At 52.6% G+C, this 22,903-nt stretch overlaps 6 protein-coding genes across 6 annotated transcripts; 3 read left to right on the top strand and 3 right to left on the bottom strand.

The window, feature by feature from the left end:
* Positions 1-1,407: 1,407 nt before the first annotated feature.
* Positions 1,408-6,513, bottom strand: V2A60_001965 (chromatin-remodeling protein SWR1 domain-containing protein; the record flags this gene model as incomplete). The annotated part of the gene is made up of 3 exons (XM_083253317.1): positions 1,408-5,708; positions 5,866-6,108; positions 6,168-6,513. 3 exons carry the CDS (start codon positions 6,511-6,513, stop codon positions 1,408-1,410), a joined length of 4,890 nt encoding a protein of 1,629 aa, XP_083109443.1.
* Positions 6,514-7,292: 779 nt separating this feature from the next.
* Positions 7,293-7,931, top strand: V2A60_001964 (uncharacterized protein; the record flags this gene model as incomplete). The annotated part of the gene is made up of 3 exons (XM_083253316.1): positions 7,293-7,469; positions 7,531-7,842; positions 7,902-7,931. The coding sequence occupies 3 exons, from the start codon at positions 7,293-7,295 to the stop codon at positions 7,929-7,931; spliced, it is 519 nt and encodes a 172-aa protein (XP_083109442.1).
* Positions 7,932-9,167: 1,236 nt separating this feature from the next.
* On the top strand, positions 9,168-10,502 carry V2A60_001963 (uncharacterized protein; the record flags this gene model as incomplete). Its single annotated transcript, XM_083253315.1, has 5 exons — positions 9,168-9,213; positions 9,262-9,434; positions 9,513-9,665; positions 9,722-10,088; positions 10,141-10,502. 5 exons carry the CDS (start codon positions 9,168-9,170, stop codon positions 10,500-10,502), a joined length of 1,101 nt encoding a protein of 366 aa, XP_083109441.1.
* Positions 10,503-10,876: 374 nt separating this feature from the next.
* V2A60_001962 (transport protein particle complex II subunit TRS130) lies at positions 10,877-15,616 on the bottom strand (the record flags this gene model as incomplete). Its single annotated transcript, XM_083253314.1, has 3 exons — positions 10,877-12,643; positions 12,701-15,501; positions 15,583-15,616. 3 exons carry the CDS (start codon positions 15,614-15,616, stop codon positions 10,877-10,879), a joined length of 4,602 nt encoding a protein of 1,533 aa, XP_083109440.1.
* Positions 15,617-16,000: 384 nt separating this feature from the next.
* On the top strand, positions 16,001-17,167 carry V2A60_001961 (S-methyl-5-thioribose-1-phosphate isomerase MRI1; the record flags this gene model as incomplete). Its single annotated transcript, XM_083253313.1, has 1 exon — positions 16,001-17,167. The coding sequence occupies one exon, from the start codon at positions 16,001-16,003 to the stop codon at positions 17,165-17,167; it is 1,167 nt and encodes a 388-aa protein (XP_083109439.1).
* Positions 17,168-17,280: 113 nt separating this feature from the next.
* Positions 17,281-18,578, bottom strand: V2A60_001960 (M20 family metallopeptidase; the record flags this gene model as incomplete). The annotated part of the gene is made up of 2 exons (XM_083253312.1): positions 17,281-17,474; positions 17,525-18,578. 2 exons carry the CDS (start codon positions 18,576-18,578, stop codon positions 17,281-17,283), a joined length of 1,248 nt encoding a protein of 415 aa, XP_083109438.1.
* Positions 18,579-22,903: the final 4,325 nt, after the last annotated feature.

The following is a 22,903-nucleotide window of genomic DNA, read 5'->3' as shown; positions in this document are numbered from 1 at the left end:
GAACCTGCGCAGCTCGGTGCCAAACAAAATATTGACTTCTGTACGGATGGGCAGTCTAGGTTGGCGCGCGGCGGAGAGTGGCGGCGATGGTATTGGTGGTGGTAGCAGTACTCCGTACTCCGTACTGAGTAGCAGATGGTAGGCAAGGTAGTTACTTAATGGTGGTAGTAATGTTGGTGGGCGCGTCAACCCTTCTTTGCGCCCGGCAGGGGGTGGTCGTGGTGTGAGGTGTGAGACGGATGGAGCCACCGGCTTTGTTGCGATGGATAGTCGGCCAAGATTTGGCTGCCCATTCGCAGAATAAGGATGCCTAAGAGGTTGAAAAAAAAAGGAATGGACGCCGAAGAAACCGGGCTTGATTGCGAGAGAGAGAGAGAGTGAGAGAAAGGAATGGCAAGAAAAAGTCTGGGGGCGAGTTGTTTGTCGATGGAGACGAGAAGAGCGGTGGGGATGGCGTCGGATAGGTTAGTACTGGGTAGGTCCCCAGCAGGCTGCAGGGGGTAGGGGGGGGACCACCTGTATCCGGGGGGGCTATTTTGGGTACCTGTAGGGAGGGGGACGGCCCGCTAAGACACGCGAAATTTTGGCGCTTCAACCACCGAAAATGGTCAGCCACAGGTCAGTTACAGGTCATCAGGTCAGTTGGAGGTTTCTTTTACCAGTAGCTGTATCTTCTAAATAGGCGTCTTTGGGCTGCCTTTTAGGTGTCCCTCCCCTAATTGTTTCCAAGGTAGCTCTTCCAGTTACAGCTTCATGGTGTCAACCCGCCAATTCTATTTGTATAGACAGAGAGACAGACAGAGAGATAGACAGAGAGACAGACAGAGATGTATACTAAAATCAAACTCTATTGCAAATCCGTAGCGTCACCACCTGGTCAGGCACTTTCAGGCACTATCAGGCATTGTCAGGCACTAATAACCAACTCTCAAGTCTTTTCCCTCTCCCTCCCCGCCCCGCCCCAAGACACCACCATCATCACATATTACCAGCCTCTTCTTATACAGATATCTGGGTGTGAAATGCTCACAATGTTGTTACATTAATATACTCCTTTCCTATGACACCCCCTCCCTTTCCAATTTCCAACTCCATCTAACATGTTCCCTCTTCTTTTGTTGATTAAAACTCCCTGGAACCAACCTCCCGCTCAATCCAATAGACCATGCAAGACCCGTGCAGGCCCCCGACGCCATGCAATAGTAAATGATATGGAAAAGATCAACGAAAGGGGCAAACACCCCCGCATAGAGCGTCGCATCGCTATTATTGTACAGCCCTGTGTTTTTGAAACGCCCAGGTAGCATGAAATACCCAAAAAGGAAACGAAACAAGAGAAAAAAAGAGACTGAGAGAGAAACCGCTCCAGTCCGTCCCTCCCGCCACACACAGCCCTTGTTCCAAGCATCATCGCTTTCGCGTGTCTTTGCCCTTCTTCTTCTTGGCCTTCTTCTTGTCCTTTGGCAGATCCAACTTCGTGTGACGCAGTGCTTCCCGCATGAATGCCAGCATGAAATCGTCAATCGTCCCCATCCGGCCACCGTCCGCGTTGTGCTCCACCTCCACCACTTGACCGTCGTCGCCAAACTCCACGTCGGCCTTGTCAAGCGGCGTTCCTTGGCGGGCTGTCGACGCTCCCGAAGCGGGGCCGCTTGCCCTTTCCGTAAAGTCGGCGTCGTCGTCGTGAATCTCCTTCTCCGCCACCCGCGCGGCCGCGACGTCCTCCCTGTCCTCGGCCTGCTCCAGCACTCGGCCCACAGTCCGCTGGTCTCGGCTGCTGTCGCCGCCGCCCAGCACGCGATCCAGCGCCGCGTCCGCCGCCGACACTCCTTCACTCGTCTTGTCAACCTTGTCCGCCAGCACATCCTTGATCGACATTTTGTTGAAGTAGTCGGTAGTGAACTCTCCTTCTTGGATGACAACGTCATCTAGCATCTGCTTTTGCGACGCCTTGCGCAGGATATTCGCTTCAATCGTGTGCTCGCTGACCAGTCGGTAAATGTGCACGTCTCGTGTCTGGCCAATACGATGGCATCGATCCTGGCACTGCTTGTCCATTGCAGGGTTCCAGTCCTGGTCATAAAAGATGACCGTGTCCGCCCCTGTCAGATTAATACCCAGACCACCAGATCGCGTCGATAGAATGAAGCACAAGATGCGTGGATCGTGGTTGAAACGGTCAGTCAGGATCTGTCGCTGCTCAACCTTGGTCGCACCGTCCAGTCGCAAGTATTTGTGTCCGTGAATGTTCAGGAATTGCTCCAGAATGTCCAAGACCTTTGTCATCTGCGTAAAGATTAGAGCGCGATGGCCTCCAGACTGCAGCTTGCGCAAGAGCTTGTCCAGCGCCTGGAGCTTTCCACAATCGTACTGAAGCAATCGCTTGTCCGGGAATTGGATAGTGTGCCGCATTCGTGCTTCGTGCCAAGGATCCGTCGCTGCCTCCTTTGGCAAGAACGGCGCCCAGCGCACAGGCGCAGACAGCTTCAAGTCCTCGTCCGTGAAGCGAGCGGCAGTCTCGCGACCTAACAGGATCTGGTTCAGATCTCTCGTAACCACGGCAGGAGTGACACATGTAAACTTTTCGATCAGTGCCTTGTACTCGTCGGCTCGCTCCGCTAGAGTGGGCGTCATGGTATTGATCTGTGACGACTCATTTTCAAACCAACTCATGATGAATTTGGAAATCTTGGGTCGAGGTCGGTACGGTCGTTGGTGCGCATCAATCGTCAACATTTCGACCAAGTCAGACCCGTAAATAGGCCTCTGTTGCCGCCTCAGCGCGTTTATGTACACTGAGTGTTGCAGTTCCTCGAATCGACCCCATCGCGAAGCACTCTCCAGATAGCCCACGGTCGATTCCACCGTCGAGGGATCAAGGTGCGAGTATGCATGCTGTGCACGAACGCGTTGTGCCTCCTTCATATCAATCATTAGGCGGTACGCGCTGAGCTGGGCAATACGGTCACACGCTGCGCTGGACTGCGCCTCCTGCTTCGTCGGCACTAGGTTCAGGAATCCAAGGTCAACCGTACGCATGCGGTTCTCTCGCAGCAAGATGCGCTGCACACGCTGCTCTGCCACTTGATATTCTGCAGGCACCGAAGTGCCCTGCCGAAACGACGTCATAATGGGTCGGTCAATGAACAAGTCCGGGTGATTGCACACTTTGCGTAATTGCATCAGGCAGTTGATAATCGAGAGGTAGTTGCCCGACGACAGAGTCTCTTTTGTATCAGATCGAGAGAGAAACCCGTCGTATAGCTCGCGTTGACGCTTCGATAGCCGGCAGAACTCGACGTGCTCGTACTTGGCCGGCATCTGCTTCTCCACATCTGCCTTCAATCGCCGCAGTAGATAAGGGCGCAGAACTTTGTGCAGCTTGGAAATGATTGCCTTGGCTTCCTCGTCCATCTGCTCGCGCCCACTCTCCAAAATCTGCGACTCCGGCTTGTGAAACCACTCGTGGAACTCTTGCAAGTCCGCAAAGCCGCCCTCCCCGTTCTGGGCCGGCATCAGGAAGAAGAGAAGTGACCATAACTCCGTGAGGTTGTTCTGCAGCGGCGTGCCAGTGAGTAACAACCGCGCTCGTGTATTGAAGCCAAGTAGCGTCTGCCATCGCTGCGATTTAAAGTTCTTGATATTGTGTGCTTCGTCCAGAATCATGTAATGCCATCGCCGACGTTTAAAAACTTGCTGATCCTGAAGCACCAGCTGATACGACGTAATGCACACATTCCAAACATCATCGTTGTTCCAACCCTGTCGCTTTCTCTTCCTTTCGTCTTGCGTGCCGTAGTAGGCGAGAATCTTGAAACCGGGGCACCACTTCTTGAACTCCATTTCCCAGTTCAGCATGACACTCGTTGGCACAATTACCAAATGAGGTCCCCAAACTTCATGTTGGCAGGCCAAGTGCGCCAGCAGAGCAATTGTCTGGATCGTCTTTCCTAGACCCATTTCGTCTGCCAATATACCGTTCGTGTGGTTGGCGTACAGTCCAGCAAGCCAGTCCAAGCCGTCTCGCTGGTACTCACGCAGAGTACCGCGCAAGAGAAACGGCACCTCGGTTTTGTGAGTTGATTCCTTGCTGGGAGACTCTGGTCTGCTATCAATCGCCCTATTTTTGACTGGGGCAAGCGCAGAGGCCGCATCAACTTGTGAAGTTGTGGTATCGGTCAGCTCCAGCGGTTGGGCAGGTTGCACGGTCTGCACATCTGCGATCATCTCTGGCTCTGGACTCATAATCTTCATCGGCTCCGGTACATCCGGCTCCGCAACGGCATCTGCCATTGCTTCATCCTCGTCGTCCGGTTGCGTGAGCTCTTTTACAGCTTCCGTTTCGACGAACTTCTCATCGAACTCCATCGATTCAGATTCAACGGGATTCGTAACCACATCTGTCTCATCGACATGTTCGCCATTTACCAAGCTAGCAGTCGCGTTCTTGTCGGTTGGCTCCTCTTCAGCCTGTTCAAGGAAATCCGGGTGTTGTATCAGAGTGACTTCATCTTCATCTTCCGCATCATCTTCATAAGTAGACTGGTCTTCCTTGGCATCGGCCGTCGAAGCTGGTTGGGCATCGTCATCCGCGGCTGTGGGTGCTTCGCTGTCGGCTTCTTGCTTGAACTTTTTGAGCTCTGATTTGCCGAATAAGAGTCCAAGCATGCCAGCAGCATCACTTTCAGACTCTTCTTCCTCTGACTCATCACTGCCAGCGGCTTCACCCATGTCACTTGAGCCCAGGTCATCGTCCATATCAATCGATTCGTCGGTCGTCTCGGCGCCGGGATCGGTTGTTTCCGCCCCAGCTTGTGTCATCGCAGCCTCTGTGGGCGCATCAGTAGGCGCGTCTGTAGCATCTTCATTACTGCCAGGGTCAAAGTCGGGAATGTTGGCGTATTTCAACCGCAACTGTTCCTGTGTAAGGCCCTCGTCGGCAACGTCCTTGATATCATCACCATCTTCATCTTCCGAGGATGACATGATATCGCTATCTTCGTCAGAAGTATTGTCGCTATCTTCGTCGGATGCCAAATCGGAATCACCTTGTTCCAGTGCGCTCACGCCGTCGCTCAGGTCGTCGCTCAGGTCATCGAATCCGTCATCGTCGGAGAGTGGCTCGGAGTCAAGACCCGCCCGGCGAGCTTGAAGTTTTTGCTCAGAGAGACTCACTGCCTCGTTCAATGCAGCCTTGACTCGCTTCTGCTCCTCGACTTCCCATTCTTCGAGTCGCTGTTTGTTGACGTAGGCGCGCACATTCTCCCAGGTTCCGGTCATAGCTTTGAGAACTTGCTTGTATCGAGCTAGGCATACTTCCCGAGCTTCAGCTTCCAGTTGTTCCGCTGACTTCGGCTGCCTTCGTATCCATTCGTCACGGCAAGCTTCTGCGAGCTTTTTGGCGGTAAATCTGTGACGTTGCTGTTCCGCTACAAGTAGCTTTCGAAAGTTTGCTACGGCTTTTGTCATGTGGTCCTGACGTGCCCACTGTCTAGGAACATCGTCATCTCCCTCTGGCGCAAACAATGAGCAGCGGCCAGGCGCAAGCAAGCCGCCAGGTTCTGCTTCATTTTCGATTCTCAAAATAATTCTAGCATCCCTCAGAGCCAGTTCTTCGGTGTAATATGGGCCGTCTTCCGAAGCTTGCAGGCCACCCTCTTCAACTGGGAGGCCACCGGCACGTATCCAAAAGTCTTCAAAGCTGGTGCCTAGCTTTGGTCTTTTGGGCACTTGTCCAGGGTGGACCAATGGTATCACTCCCGAGCCGTGCAAGCTAGTTCGAGGCGATCGCTTCAAGTCGAATCCATCCTTGACATCGCCCTCGGCGTGTCGAGACGATCGTGTCGGCCGCGTCGAGTGACGTACGTGAACTGGGGGGGGTGAAGGCGTGCGTCTGCGAGTCCGGGTCGCGGACCTTGGCGTTGGAACTGGGCGTTTTGCCGCTGTCTTTGATGAGGAGTTCGGGGCAGACTGTGTCGTAGACGATTTTCGGGCCTGTCGCGATACAGGAGTTGCTGCGGCCGTTCGCGATGCCCTTGAAGACGGTGGGCGAGCCTCTTTCTTCGGCGTCTTGCTCTGTCCACCTAGCGAGCCGCGTGTCGTTCGCCGCTTGCCTTGTGGCAGCAGCTCCAAAGGGAGCAGATTGATGCGCCCTGACTTGCGCCGACCGTTCTCGGTGAAGGATGTAGGGCCATCGGCGGCGGCCTGCTTCCACGGCGGCGACTCTACCTTTGGCTTTCGCGCGCTAGGTGGCGGTGTGGTCTCTCGAGTTCGTTGTCGCTTAGCCGGGCGCTCGGAATCGTCATGACTGTGGGAGTCGTGGGTTTTGGTATCGTTTCCGTTTGGGGTTAGGATCGCGTCCTCAGAAGCGTGTCCATTTGTTTGAACGGGCATCGAATCACCATTTGACAGCTGTCCACCTGACGGTGATATGGAGACGCCATCCTGCTCTAATTTGAGGGCTGAAGAATCCTCGATGGGCTCAGGCTTGCCTGGCGACGCGTGGTCGACCATGGTCACTATACGGAGCCAGGCAGAGAGAGGGGCGTTGAGTTCCGCGCGGATAGCATTTATTGCAGAAATTTATAATCTACAGATGCGTAGTGTATCTCAGAGTTATTGCACGAAGTCTGCCCATATTTAGCGCTCCAAAGGCGGTGCAGAGCCTGGTTTTCGCGGGTCGTGGATGACGGAGGCAAAACTTTTTGGCGAGATGATGATGGTTGAATGCTTGCCAGAACGCGCTGCGCCGACGGGAGTTGGAGACTTTGCTGTAGCACCATTTCCAGTGGCAACCCCCTAATAATAAGGGTACTGAGCTTACACTGTGAGTCTTGGTGGGGTATGGATAGTGGCGGAAGAGCTTGCTTGCGAGTGCAAGCCTGCTCTGTTACGTGGGCATCTTCATGATGCGCTCTAATTAAGATGACAGGGGAGGGAATCGTATCTATGAAGAAATACTCGGGTGCCGCAGTTTCTTTCTTACTCTCTCTATTTTTCTTTATTTTTTCTTCGTAGTCATTCGAAGCTTATACTTGCCGCGTCCAGCACATCCTGATCCTGTCAAGTCCTAATCTAGCTAGCGTCTCGAGACTTTGAGTATCGCCTCAGGCATCAATTTCATGACAGAACCTCAACACCAAAGCCTACTCGACCGCAGCTTCCCCGACAAGTTACCAATTGCAGAGCTATTTGGTCTCCCACGTCGCGATCGATTCGCTCAAGGTACGTTGCCAGATTTTTTACGCTTACAGTATTGGACTCTGACAATTAACCTTGGTGACCCGGCGCAGATGCTTCCTCAACGAATTGTGCGCTCCCCGGCCCTACGCAGCAGCCTCGTCGCTGCTCGCCGCGCGCCCATTGTTCAGCGCCGAGCCTATCTGCCGACTCACTACGCCGACAAAAAGACTCTCGACGAGAAATACCCTGACCCCCCCACAATGACTGCAGCCGAAGACCCTGGCATGGTCAGTTGAACCCGCCCTCAAATTGGTGCAAGTAGCACACAGCCCTACTAACTTTGCGCAGAACGGTGGTTACATCAACCCTCCTCGCATCAAGCGCCAGCACCGCGACCCCTATGCTCAGTGGTGGGATCCTCAGGAGCGCCGGAACTTTGGTGAGCCCGTTCACGAGGATAACGATGTCCTTGGCATCTTCTCGCCTTGGGAGTACACCTGGACCACAACTGGCCCCGGCCTGATCATGATTGGCACCTTTGTCGCGACTTTCCTCGGTGTCTGTGGACTCGTTTATCTCAACTACCCCGATCGGCCTTCGTACCCTCGTGAATTTGAGGGTGGTCTGGAGAAGGAGCTAGGTGGCCCTGGTGCCGTTAGGGTAGGTTCCAAGCCTATTAGTAGGCCCTGCTTAGACGTCACTGACATATCTTCGGATAGGCACGCATGGAAGGAGACGAGGAGCCTTGAAGGGACCGACAAAGACTTACCCGAAGTTTTCTTTGTACATAAAAAGGCATAGCACCATTTAGGAGGAGGGCTGCTGAGTGAGTTTCTTCGTCATTCGATTTCTTGGTCCCGCAGAAGTATCGCGGGGTGTTGCGTAGTCGAAATGGCATACTACGGGTATGGCTGTACAACATGGTTGAAATAAATTAGAAGCAAATTGGAGACACTTGTCAAAACCTTACGCAATGTGCCACGGGATTTAGCGATGGTAGGCGCAAAGAACAAAACGCAAAAGTATCAGCAGTAGATGCAGAGTTCTGTTTGTAGCCAGCTGTATAGCAGAAGGCGGCATGTTTGGCTTGCTCCCAAAACCCGCGGCACCGCGGCTGCCATTCCCACCCAAGCAACACCAACAAATGCATCCTCCTCTTCAGAACTATACCCCTGCAGAGGAACTATTCGTGCCTAAACTCATCTCTCCTTCTGCCAGAGAATGGCCCTATTTTACTGAAGCTATCTACTTGAACGGCCCGTTTGTTTGGCAGTGGCGTTCCGCCGCTCCCTCTGTCAAGTGCGTTCACTCCTGCTGCGGTTGGCCCTCGCTTCCAAACTTGTGCTCATTGGTTGCCGTGGCATTCAAATATCTGGGCTGACAACAGTGGTTCTCTTCTCTTGCACACTGACGGCCTGATGCTAATTTTTGCATGAAGTCTGCCCTGAGGTTGGCGCCAGCCACGGCGATTCGAAGGGGCTTTGAGTAGAGCAATATCCGAAGAAGTTACTTGAACCGCTCGCCACCGGTTTCGTTTACATCTCTGTCTAGAGCATTATCTCTGCAAGACACCTTCAACATGCGTTACGAAGATTGGGACATCCTTTTGTTCCCCCGCGATGGCAAAGTGCCACTGAAAGAATTCAAAGTAGCCTGCCATGTGGTTCATGACAATGGTAATATGTTGATTCACAAATTCAAGTCCGGACTAACAACTGATTAGAGCTCTCGCATATTCATGGCTCGCTCGGTTTACCAACAGTCTGTTGTTTCGTTCCCAGCTTACCGACTGGTGCTCCCTACAAGCTATCGATACACTCTTGGTCCACACCACCAATAAGCCATTTTACCCGATCTTGCGGCAAATTTGCGGATCGTGTAGTCTTCGAGGTCCGATTGTTTGTAGATGGGAGATTGGTGTCGTCAGTTATTATCTTGGTTATCAACTATTGTCCTCCAGCTCACACTATTGCAGGTCGTCTTCGATGAATCGAGCAGGGCCATGGCCCAATGTCTTGAAGAATTCGTTCGGTACGCCCCGTTCGCCTGTAAGAACCGTGTTGATACTGATGTTTACAGAGATTTCTGACAATGGAGAATTGCAGTCGCTCAATTTCCCGGACTTTCAGCGGGAACTGCTCAACCAGAGTTACTGGAGCCCGGCGGATGACCTCGGTCGCATGAAGGTCGTCATTAGCGAGAGCTATCCTCGGGATTCCCTTTCTGTGCCATTTGAGAGACTCAAAAACATTGTAGCCTTTTCCTTCCAACATGCACCACTAGGTAGGGGTTTCCTACCTTGCTTGAGATTAATTCTAACCTGCCGCTAGAGATACTGGAAAGCTCTGGGATTGCCTGGCCAAACAGCTCGATGTGGCGCGCAATGCCTTTTACTGCATCGGCAGCAATTTCAAGTAAAGCCCTGGATAGTAGCAGGTCCCATGCTCACTCTCCTCGTGCACGAAACAGCGTCGTGCCTGCAAGTGTGCCATTCACCGAAGCGATTTCTAGCACAGGACCACTCCAACTGACAAAACAGGGCGAAGGGTCTAAACCACCTACATTCCCATACTCGGATACCCTGTCCTTATCCAACACGGTAGCTTCTGATCCATTTGTCGAGGCCAATGCTTATTTCGAATGGCTCAGTGGCATCGGTATGGGCCTCAACAGTGACACTAGCGCGACTGTAGTAAACCCTCCGACTGCCGGTCGCGCGAACCGCAAAACAAGCACTGACACAAGCATGCCTGACTATGTTTCTTCGACTGATACACCTCCTATGATCAAAAGCGGGCACGACGATGACTTTGGAAAGAAGATCAACGGTGACGGTGACAGTATACACATGAAGGTTCCCACGAACACTCCTACCGCTTGCGAGCTAAATATAACCGAAGCCGAAGGTATGTGCTATAACAACGCCAGAACTGGGTAGCAGATATCTAATAAAAAAAGGCGTCTACTTTACTATTCTTCCGAGCAATACGCCTGTCTCTACGGGCACTTCTGCCAATACTTCATTTTTGGGCCACTCTTCAGCTCTCTCGCCACAGCTTGTCCCGACCCCCGCGATGGAGGTCAAGTCACGAAAAGAAAATAAGGCGAAGCAGCTTTCCACACCTCCAACAGTCTCCACTACAATTTCTATCAGTGGAGAGTCCACCAGTGTTCGCAGAGTTTCTCACCAACTGCTCAAATCTGGCAGCCTTGTCGTGACGACTGGTTCTGTCTGCGAAAGCCCGTCGCGTCATGCAAGTGCGGAAAGATCAGGCAAACGTCTTCGCAATTCTACTCCTGCCTCTTCAAAAACAAGTTGAAGACCATGAGGAGCCTCACAGAGCTAGCCCTCGCGTTCTGCTCTATGCCCTGGACGAAGCTGCACCGAAGTAAGCTGACGGCATTTTCAATCAAGTTCCAGCGCTTCTGGGTGGTCATTCTATGCATGTTCCGAAGAGCAGGAAGAGTCTCTTTTACTCTGAGTCAAAGGATACATAATCTGGAGGGCAATCTCCGTTATCCAGCATTGGTCACTATAGGCAGTGTTTGGCCTTGATGTTTTGTAGGAAGTTCTTGTATGCGTTCGTCTGTTTAGATGAAGCTTTCTAATATGTTGAGACGCTATTCAAATCCAAAATATATGTTCGCGCCGTGTATTTTGAACAAGGTCTTATGTCATCATTTGTATTTATTGTCAGGCTACGATGCGAGTACCGTGAAGATTGGGCCGACTTTCACTCTCAAGTACCAACGGTCCGCCTGCAGGGCCACTTGCGTCCAGGCTGACTGTAAGTGCCTGCTTGTCACTAACGACACGAACCGTCTCGCCAAGGTTTTTCCAGTCTACCTCAATATTGTGGCCCGCAGAAGAAGACTGTGACACGCCACCGCCGGTCTGTGCCCTATACAATGGGTCGGCGTTCACCTCACGGATATCGACGCTCGGATACGGCAGCCAGCCTTCCTTTTGCGGGATCAGAACCAGAGGGATCTCGGCCTCAGTCTCGGGTGTCGATGACACGTTGTCGACCTCATCGCCGTTGTCGCCACTACATCCCGGAATTACGAAGCGGCCCTTGCGGCGCCCGCCTATGAGCCAGGACTCGGCGCTTGCGGAGACATCATAGCTAAACTCGAGGTCTTCAGTGCGCGTGCTCTCTGTGTCCCAGATGCGCGTCCATTTCAGGTGCAGCGTGGCATGAAGCACCTGATTGAGGAAGACGGTTGGCGTGGAGGCGCCGGTGCTGCCATTGATGGAGGCGGGCAGTGGTTGCTGGAGGCGGATGTCGGCGGTGTGCACGATGGCCAGGGATGGAACTTCGACGGGTATGAGGATGGAGGACACCTCCTCGGCGGTAGCGGGACTCGCGACGATGAGGCGCTTATTCTCCGCCTGCCACTTAGTGAGGCATGTGGCGAGGCTGGCGACGGTGGCTTTGGCGGCGAGCCCGTGAAAGCGTTTTACCCAGGAGATGCCGTGGAGGAAGGACATCGATACCTCACCGAGAAGCGCGGCGCGCTCAAGGTCGCCCGGTTGTAGGCTGTGCTTGACGTCCTTGGTGAGGGATGCGACAACGGCGCGGGTGTATTGGGAGAGTGATGCGGCGCGGAGTGCAGCTGATACAGACGCACTAATGCGGTCGGCTACTTCAGTGTGCAACTGGGCATAGTGAAGCTTGAGGTACATGGTCTTGGCGGCGCGGTTGGCGACGCGGACGTTGCTGTTGCGCTGGACGCGGTAGAGGATGCTGGCAGACTGCTTAGGGAACACTGTTACTGCTGCCACTGCCGCCGCCGTACCCGACGTGGCAGAGAACAGCTCTGAGTCGATGAGCTCGCTTTTGTAGAGCCGCAGCGGACTGCTCGTGGCTGTGGTAACGTTAAACCGGGAGAAGAGTGCGCCATGCTTGAACACGTCCTGCACATTAACACCCACGGCGAGGGCTACAGAAACGCTAAAGGTTTTCGCAAGGTGGTAGGATTCGTCGGTCTCAGTGACGTACGTCACTTCAACCTTGGCGAAGACGTCGTCGAGATCAAGTTCTGTAGAGAACGGGAAGCGCAGGGTGACCGACGTCTCGGGCGCCATAGCGTTGAACTGGAATAGGCCAGACTCAGGCGGCTTGACCAGCTCGACAGCAGAGTTTATGACGGTCGCTTCGGTCGTTAGCAGACGAAGGCCCCCAGAGCTGGGTTTGATGCGAACATCGCACCGCTTGAGCGTGTTCCAGCCCGTGCTGATGGACAAGTCGAGACTGTTGTTCTTGTCCAAGGATGTGTGTTTCGCAGCTTTGAGATCAGCATCGAGGGCGTTGGAGTGTTGGTAAAGGGTAAATTCAGGTTGCTTAAAAATAGCCAGGTCAGGTGTCTGAGACGTGTTGACGTCCGCGTCGTAGTGAAGAAAGATGTGGCTAGAATGCAAGCCAAAATGGTTGACCTTGTACTTGCCAGCAATGACGGACTACAACGATCAGCAGTGAGCAGATTCAGAGAGTGGGGGGAGACGTGCTACACTTACATTGGTGTAAACTGAGATCTTGTTTCTCCCTGGCTTCAAAACCACAGTGTCCCTGTTCTCAAAGGTGAGGTCCTTGATTGGGCCCGCATCTACGCCAGACACCTTGAGCTGAACCTTATCCAGACTGATGTCGTCGGGCAGCAGGCTCCAAATGCCAATGGAAATGGAGCTGCCATCACGGCCATCTTCATACTGTGGCGTTCCTAGAATGTCTATATTCGTGAAGAAAAGCGACAGAGGAGACCGTACATCGCTACGGAGAGACGACGCCAAATCACACAGTTTGGCTACAATGCCTTTGATGGGCGAGTCGTCCGATTCTTGCCTGGGCCGCAGCTGGCGTGCTGACGAATCCTGAATTCGGGACAGCTCAGCAGCACTCGACATTGTGAGTAGTTGCAATGCAGCCCTTACATACTCGAGGTTGGCGTTGCGCTCGCTCAGACATTGCAGATACATGACCAGCATCGAGAGCTCAATCATGCTCCATCCTGACTCGCCAAAATATGGCAGCGCCTTGTCGAAATATGACTTTGCCGTTGCGTATTCCTTCATGTAGAACTTCAAGACCGCCAAGTCCGCGATCGCAGTTTGTACAGCGCCGTGCTGATCAGCTACTGTATAGTGGCGGAGCGCCTTGTCAGTCAAAATCTCATAAAGGCGATAAAAGTCGCTGGAAGTTTCCGTTGCAGATATCAGCAGCTGGCTGCGAACTCCAGCACTGGTTGGCGTGATCTTTGTTAATATCTTTTCGCTATGCGTTGATTCGTTATCATTCCTCTCGTTAGTGTCGTCATCGAGGCTGATTTCGTCCATGACTTCAATGCCCGCGTCATGCACAATGGGTGCCTCGTCCCAGCCAGTACTCCAGCCTCGGATTTTACCCAGCCTTTGTAGAATGCTGCGGGACATCACGTAAAGCTCTGCACGGCCGGCGGCCAGCTCTTCGATGCCGACTTTGAGAAAAGGCGTGTTTTGATCATCCCCGGTGAATGTACGACCAGGACCCGGGAAACCTGGGCTGGATGGGGGTCTCGGCGATCTTTCATTGAGAGAAGAGTTCCTGGCTGGATGCATCATCGTCTTGGGCTCCGGGATGGAGGCCTTTTGTTCTGCGCGGTCTGTAGGTGGTAAGGAGGACGGCGGGATGGGTAGCGCCTTGGTAGCTGTCTGGGCCAAGATTTGCTGTGTAATTGAAAAGGCAAAGGACGAAACAAGGCTATCTATAATTTGGTGCGCCTGCGCGCTGAGATTCACTTTCTCGCTCTTGGATGAGTCTTCGGATAGAGATGTGACAATGTCGTGACGCATGATATTGGACAAGGACGGAATAAACTCGAGTGTTCTTCGACACACCTCCGCCAATATACTCAGGTTCTCATTTTCGTCTTCCTTGTGAGGGGTAGCTTTTGTAAGTGGCGCTACCCCATGGAGAACAGATTCCTGTTGTTCCTTGAGCCGGGAAAGCAGCTGCTCTCTGGTAACTGATGAGTTGCCTTGGCGCAGCAACAGCGCAATCTGGCGAGAGAATATATAGCATCTGAAATCGAATATCGAAACCTTGTTGGCCAGAATCATGTCGCGATATGCCTTTTTCACGGGACTGATGGGTATATCATCAACATCAGATGTCGGTTTGTTCGCAGATTGCATGTCCACAGCCTCTTCATCGTTTGATAGTCCCGAGCTGTCATCTAGCGCTCTTCGGGCGATTTGTTTGAGATCATCGGTGTAAGGCAGCATTGCACCCCCGTGGCTCTCGGGCTCGCCAGTCTCGGCTTGTTCGGCGAGAACCAAATCCAGGCCGACATTGAGTTCGTCATATCCAACAAGCGCATCCTCGACCAAGCCAACATTTTCAAAGCCAAGCGCTAAACCTTCTTTAAGAATGAAAAAGGTGCAGAAGTTCCAGCCCGGTAGTGCGCGCTGGCCATCCTTCTCCTTGATATCTTCTTCGTATTGCGTAACGCGTTGGTCGAACGAGCTCAAGATGAGGTTCTTCAACTTGGTGACTAACTCATTCCACGCTCTCTCCGCATCTTGTGCAGTCTCGGCATAGCCCGATGGCACGGCAGGCACAACTCGAGGCAACATATCGTATGGAACATCGTTGATACCGATGCGAATCTGCGCGATTCGGTCCGGAGCACCTTTGCTGGAGCTATTGAAGTCAGAGCGAAATTTTTCTAGAAGTGACGTCGAGCCCGTCCTCCATCGCGACGTTGTGCTTTTCTCTGCGTTGCCTTCTGTTTTGCTCGTGCTGCGCGGTTGTGTGGATGCCGCCGTGTTGGGGATAACAACATGGAGAATGAGCCACTCATATGCGTCATGATTTTCCTGGTTGCTAGCCTTTTTAGAGGAGCTTGTTGGTGGTGTGTGTTGCTTGATCCATTCGCGGACCTCGGAGCGGACAGAATTTCGGTATGAGTCGTTGTCGTCGCATCGAACCAGCAGAACTTTGAGGTACGGCGTACGGCGCAAACCAGGAATTTGGTGGCGTCGGCCTGTGGTGCTCTTTGTAGCTGTAGGTTTGGTCTCACTGCTTTCGGTGGCTCCGGCCTGGCCACCCACAGCTTGTGTCTGGAAGCCATCATCTTTCGCGTCCGAGGCAGCAGACCGCTTGACCGGCACGGGCTTCTCGTCCTGTTGCAGCTTCCCGCCATCCACTAGCTCAATGTGCAGAGTATCGATCGAGCGCAGCGGTCCCGAATGCGATTGCCAGTGGAGATTGTGCAACGGTAATCGGGGAATCAGCCCCGGTTTCAGGAGCTCGTAGACATTGTGAGGGTCAAAGTACTCGACTGGACAGACGGTGAAAGGTGGTCAGTAGGAGCAGGGCAGACATGCAGGAACCCGATCGCTCGAGAACGAAGAATACTGACCAGTAACTTTTGACGTTGAAGCTTGCTGCTCCATGGCAATGCGCTTGCCATTGATCTTTTACAGCAGCGTTGAAAAAGAAGTGTCGCGTACGGGGTGACGGTGTCTGTCGCAACAGGGACAGCATTGGTTTGCGTGGCGCAGTTGCTCCAGCCTAGCGCTTTCTCCCCTGACCGCAGCGCCACAGTTCGTTTTGGAGAGGTGCTAGCCACAAGGCGGTGAGTGCCTTTCGTGGCGTTTTGCAGGCAAGCCACTCGCTAGCCTGACGCCATCAACGTGCTGGGCCTTAGCGGGGTCGCGGCAGAATCTTTTAGAGGGATGGAGGGGCATATATATATATCGCCATCGGCTTTCAGTCTTTTCTGTCTGCTGCAGCTAGTATCTACTCTACTTTTGATATAAAAGCCGAGATTCACGATCATGTCGACTCTGCAGGCTGTCAGGTACACACGGGGTAAGCTCGAAGTCCTCGACCAACTTCGTCTGCCCCACGAATTCCACTACGACAATGTCGCAACCCGCCAAGAGGCCTTTGACAGCATCGCCAGCATGCGCACACGCGGCGCTCCGGCCATTGCCATTGTCGCGAGCCTGGGCCTCGCTGTTGAGCTGCACAACGGCCCTGTTCCCGACGGCCCGGCGCAAGATATTGTAGCTTACATCGACACGGCTCTTGACTATCTCAAGGAAAGTCGCCCGACAGCTGTGGACCTTACCAACGCCATCAACCAGCTCAAGGTTAGGATACGCGCTGCCGGCGACACTGCTACCAAGGAGGAAATTGTGCAGGCCTTCATTGACGAGGCCGAAACCATCTTTGAGAAGGATCTCAAGACCAACCTGGCCATTGGTGACTACGGCGCCGAGTGGCTGCGTGCGCAAGTCGGCGCGGCTTCGGATAAGCAAATATCAGTGCTCACTCACTGCAACACTGGCTCTCTTGCTACTTCGGGTCACGGCACTGCCCTTGGTATCATTCGTACTCTCCAGTCCAAGGGCCTTCTTCAACACGCATTCTGTACCGAAACCAGACCATATAACCAGGGCAGCCGGCTCACTGCTTTTGAGCTCGTATTCGAGAACATCCCGAGCACGCTCATTACCGACTCCATGGCCGCCTCGCTCTTCCGCACGCGAGGCGCCGAGAAGAACATCGCGGGCGTCATTGTTGGCGCCGACCGTGTGGTCCGCAATGGCGACACGGCCAACAAGATTGGCACATATCAGCTTGCCGTCCTGGCCAAGCACCACGGCATCAAGTTCATTGTCGCCGCCCCCACGACGAGTATCGATCTAGTGACCGAGACTGGTGATGGTATCAAGATTGAGGAGCGAAAGCCTTCAGAGCTCACGCAGATTACCGGTGCCGTCATCAAGCCTGATGGGTCCGTCGACGAGACTACCAAGGTGCGCATTGCAACTGCCGACCAGCGCATCAGTGTATGGAACCCAGCTTTTGACGTGACGCCGGCCGAGCTTATCGACGCAGTCGTTACCGAGAAAGGCGCTGTCGAAAAGGGTGCGGACGGCAAGTTTGACTTTTCCAAAATCATGCCTGAGCGTTGGGCGCAAGTTGTCAAGGCTTGAGAAGGGAAAGATGTAATTCGTATAATTCAATCATATATAATGCCGCAGATATGACGAACTTGCTACGCGATCTATATAGCCTCGCGCCACAATATTTTTACAATGCATATGGTTCAGGTTTTTTGGCTCAGGGCATGTTCAATGAGTTTTCCATAATTTTCAACAGCCGACTCGAGGTCACCTACCGTCAGAGCTTCATTCTCTCCATGCGCAACAAGGATAGAGCCGGGCCCGTACAGATATCTTGTAAAGTTGCCCTTTAAATTAGCAACGTCGGTCCCGTAGTTGACGGTCAGAGTTTCAAAGCCTATTTAGTGTCAGTCATGCTCACAAGTTTCATAGCGGAAATATACTTACCCTCAACATCGCAATTGCAGTCCACGGTACCATAGCCAGGCCGGCAATCCATTTCGAAAGCATCTTTGTCAACCTCATCCAGAACGGCCTGGATTCTCTTTTTGACAATCAAGTGGCCGTCCTTCTCTGGCCCAATCGCCACGCGGGCTCCAAACGAACCTACTGCAGAAGCAGCCACCACGTTGCTCGCCACGCCGCCTTGCATGAGGCCAAGGTTGAATGTCGTGTTGCCGTAGAGCTCAGAACTTCCGAGGTCGGTCTCGAGAATCTTGGCCACGGCGTGGATGAGCAGCTCATTGGCCGATTTGCCGAGCCAGGGGTAGCCACTGTGGCTGGCAAGGCCGGTGGCCTTGAGGTCGCAAAAGAGTGCGCCCTTGTGGCCGCAGACGAGCTTGCTCTCAGTGGGCTCGCCAAAGATGACCGAGTGCCACGATGGCGGCTCGTCTCGCGCCAGCGCGGCGTCGGAAAATGTAATCATGCCGTCGCCTGCCACCTCTTCACCGACGACGAAGACAAGCATGACGTCGTCCTTTTTGACACGGCGGGCGGCCACGAGCTCCTCCACGGCAATCGTCATGGCGGCAACGGCGGCTTTGGCGTCGACGGACCCGCGGCCGCGAATGACGGTGTCCTTGGTGACGGGGCCGTCCTCAATGCCGTACTCAATGAAGGGCGGGACCACGTCAATGTGGCTGGATAGGAGCACACGCGGCCGCGGGTCGTCGTACTGGCCAGGCCATGCCAGCACGTTGAAGCGCTGGGCGCCGTCGGGCGTGCCCTCGCGCGGTGCGACGAATTGGACGTCGGTGCGGAAGTTCTTGCTGACAAGGTAGTCGACGAGCCACTTACCGACATCAAGCTCGGCGCCGGAGATGGATGGGATGCTAACCAGGTTCCGATGCAGGTCGAGCAGGGCCTTGCGGTACGACGGCGCGTGCTTATCCACAGCGGCGCCCTCGAGCTTCCCATGATCGGCGATGAGCGGCACCTGCTCCCGCAGGCAGAAAGCCACTGGGAGAGCCGCGAGCGCAGCGATGACTGGTCGGAGACGCATGGCTCTGTTTTCGGCCTCTTTGCGAAGGCCGACCTGTTGCTAATTGTTTGAATTTGTTATGAGGAGTCAATGCAAAGATGCGGGCCGATGCTGAATGGGTCCAAAGATCAGCCGCGACCGGGGGTGGAGACGGGCGGGATGGTGCAAACACGCCGATACAAGCCGGTCCACAATCACGCAAACAGCAGCGTCCAACATTGGAACCTTGCAAGTATTGTACTCGCTCATACTACCTCGGCGTTGCTATCCAGGGAGTGTAATAGTTCAAGATGGCTCTCTTTATTCAGCAGTGGGCAAATTGGCGGTTGTGCTAACCTCCAAACAGCAAACACTACTAGCTTCCGTCACCCCAGACTACCCTAAAACTACTGAGACCAGTCGCGAAGTAATTTCAAAAGCTTTTATATGGCACTGATTCAAATATCAAAGACTAATGGCACGATTCTATTGAGTCCCGGCTCACTATTTCCGCTAACAGCGACTTGAATGTGTAACTGTTAGAGCTGCCGCTTTTTTTACAGTCGGGAAGCTATTCAGACATGGAAGAGTGAGGCCAAAAGGGGCTTGTGCTACAATAAACATGTCCAAAAGAGGTAGAGAGATATTACATATTTTTCATCCTGATGGCCGACTAGAGGTGAGATAACTTAACCGATTGACTAACGGTTCACTTGACTTATATGTAAATGAATGCACTCGTAGGAAAAATTATGTCAACATGGTTACCAAGTATCTGACGTTCTAGGGTCTCATGTCAGCTATGAAGCGGCGGCTAATGCCGCTATATCATACTGATAAGTAGCTTGATGACTCGATCATGCGCTTGTTTCTGTAGCGAGAGAAGCTTGATGACATCGTTTTCAGTATGTCGCTCTCGTCCGGTTCCACCAGTCCGAGGGTGTATTGACTCAACAATGGTCGGGACTAGTGGCAAGTAGATTAGATGAGATGATTGGTGTTCCGACTACTACCTGCTTGATTAGCGCCGCGGCAGGCATTCTCATTGCATGAGATACGCATCAACCTGTGTGCCAGAGACTCCTTGCTGACGCTGTGCAGAAGTCCGCTTATACTGTTTGCGTATTGACCGTAACTTAACTCCTTTGCAAAACGAATTTGCAAAAAGAAAAATCCACCCCGTCTTGTGGGCTTCTTTCTTTCTTACCGTCCTCTCAAACCTGTTCGAGTCTCTTCTTCCGCAATTTTATTCGAATATGGATCAACCACGAACTGTTCGCATGTGCCTCACTACATATGAGCCCATAATGGCACTTCAATATACTGTGCTTTGCTTTGTGGCCTGTAACGGCGTGCAGAGCAGGAAACTCATAACATGGCACCGTTGATATCGAGTATTGTCTGCTTACTGGCTTTTTTTTTTTTGTCAAAATGAAATTCGTTTTCGTGAGTGCGTAAAACTTTGGAGAGTCGCTTCGACCTCTTATCGATCTTTGAGCTCAAAAAAAGCCATCAACGAATCTAAAATAAGAGCCCTCCGTTCTTTGCGATGTGGCAATGGTAATTGAGCGACGCGATGGTAGTATCGGCTTGGACCGAGATGCGGGGGGGCGAGCCTGCGACTTTGAGTTATTTGGCAATAAATGCGTAACTATTGATGCAACAGGCTTTTTCGTCCGTCTGTAGTAGAATCGATACCTGGGTCGAGTTTCTCCAGCTCACTGGTAGCTGTGGTGGCGATACTTTGGCTGTGAGCGCGAGGATATACTAATGAGGACACACCGTAGTGATTCGCCGCGAGTGAAAAATCACACGGGCTATAGTTGTGGAAAGGTGATGGAGAAGAAGACGACATGTCAACTTGCACCACCGCCAGGCCTTGCGCCGCCTACCAAGAAGTGTTCCTCGGGGGATTGAACTCGAAGAGATGAGCACAGAGCGAGGTCTTGAATGTGTATGTCGGTAGTAGAGTTGAGTGCTCTAGTAGTACTCAGTACAAAATGTATAGCTCATGAGCCGGGACACTTGGTTCGTACTCATAATCAGGGCGACGCGAAGGCCTCGGTCCTGATCTTCTCCTATGTGCTTCTGAGAATGTGATCTCTTGGAAGCGAGAGGAACGTACACAGAAGTCGTTGAAGGGTGTTTTCAATATGCATCAGACGCACAACCATGATCAATGTAAACAATCATATTTTGGTTGCAGTGATTCGGCAACTAAATTTCATGTGAAAAAAATAGGCACATCGAGGTTTGAAGTTCAATGTTTTGAGATTCCGTCCAAAAGATCTAAAAATGAAATTACTCTCGGAGCTTTGCAATCCAATGAACAAGTATTATTTATCTTTGGGTTCGATGACAGCCATTAGCGGCCTGAGTAATCCAGCGACTGATCTGGGTAGCATCTTTTGCAGCGTGTGTCGGCGTTTGGAATGAAGACGACTTACATCCCCTGACTAAACTCGGTCAACAATTCGTTGTCGGAACGTGCCTTGGGCGATCCACTGTTTTTTGCTGTTTTTGTTTCTGATTTACAAGATCGTGTTTGTTTTTGTTTTATTAGAAAGTGACGCGATGTTGCAGAGCGAAGGACCCCCAATGTGTCGGGGCTGTTGTGTGAGCACGAGACGGCATTCGAGGTCGTCCCGCACTGTCAACGCCGGCCAACACATCGTGGCGCCGTAATAACGCGGAACACTCGGTAAAATTCCACTGGCATCGGTCGCGCGTGCCTAAAAGGTCACCGGGTCCTATGAGCATGGCCCACCGGCATGCGTTATTCGGCGATGACGAGGTTTAATTTAATCAAAGATCTTGTGAAGCTTCAGGTGGCTGAACGGCTGATCTGCCCAGGCCAGCTAGGGTTATCATTTGATAGCTTTCTCTTCAATAGCCAAAGCAGGTTCTCGACTCTGTCGGATGCAAGCAGCAGGAGGGAGTGACGGAACCCAATGACCATCTGGATACGGCCCGTAGTGGCCGAAAGGCTTATGTGAAATATGGATGATTTCGGGCCAATGGAATATGGGCAGGCTCCTACAGAACTCTGTAGGTGACACAGTGTAGAGGGCTAATTCGACATTTCAGCCTCGGTGTATTTAGCTCAGGAATGTGCCGAGCGCAGTACGATTGAATAACGTATTATATTGGGTTGCTGAAATCTGCCATTGACCAATCTCCCGGTTCAAGGGCTATGATAGAGTCAAAGAGAAATGAGTCAATCAAGATACGGAGGTTCAAGCTCCCGTGCCCAAGCTGCAATTTCTTTCCATTCTGTTCAATGCGATTGTGTCCAGTTTTTTTCTTTTAGTGATGTCTTGCCATATCAAGTGGAGGCAAGCCTGTTGCGAGCAGTGTCCAAGTTGCTTGAGAAGCTGGCTCAAAGCAACGTCGTCTCAACTCTAATCAAATCGCGCGAAGCAAAAATTGAAGCAGAAGTGACTGTCATAGGCCCAGCCACCAACAACTCCACACAAACAACCTTTTGAGCTATTAACTCTTTTGAGCCGACGTGCCGAAGCAGAGGAGGGCAGGATCTACGCAAAGTTGAAGTTTGGGTTAGATGGGACGATGATGGAATGCACCCACACTCCGACTGCAACAGGGCAACAACCAATATCTAGTGTACTCAGTAGTGCGGTGGGGGAATGATCAACATGAGCCCCCGCAAAAATGACAGAAACGGTCAGCATGGGCTGAAGAAAAGAAAGTCCACAACAAAGTACGATGATGAATCAGATGGAAAAGAGAGGGAGAAGGGCAGGAAGAAGAAAAAAACAGACAGAAAAGAAAAACATGGCGCGCAGAAAGGGGCAAGCATACCAGACCGAGACAAGTTCAATAGTGTCTTGCCAGAGCCTTATGCCCGCCTCGCGGAGCCATGGAGGGCACGACAGATGTCTCACTCGGCCGAGTGCAAGACATGTTTGAGAGAGCACAATATACTTCGCAAATAGCTGCACTCGGTCTAGGAATGCATCGCCGTTTCGAGGAAAGTGCTACGAACCCAGCTGCGCAGCGAGATATGCCAGGCCGCGCTATCGCATCTCTCGCTGGAGTTGCTCCGTTGAACCATCGCCGTTCACAGAAGTTTTGTGGGATGATCACCATCTTAGCAAGGCATGCACCCCTGGGAGACGACTTGGGTTTAACTCGCATCGTCAGTAGCGCATGCGGTCGTATGCGACACAAGTGGAAGAGGGGGGAGAGGGGGGGAGGAGAGAAAGTCTCTAGCCGAATGATGGAGGCATTCTGTCGCGTTGGGCCTAATTGGGGGTCACGGCAAAACATTTGCTCCATCAATGGGCGAGTGGGTATGGGCATCGGTGATTCGAACGACGGTCTCCCAGGTATAAAGGGAGCATGAA

The sequence above is a fragment of the Cordyceps javanica genome, chromosome 1, assembly GCF_051103115.1.
Source record: "Cordyceps javanica chromosome 1, complete sequence".
NCBI lineage: Eukaryota > Fungi > Ascomycota > Sordariomycetes > Hypocreales > Cordycipitaceae > Cordyceps > Cordyceps javanica.
The sequence above is the reverse complement of the archived record's forward strand: the minus strand, read 5'-3'. Positions and strand labels throughout refer to the sequence as shown.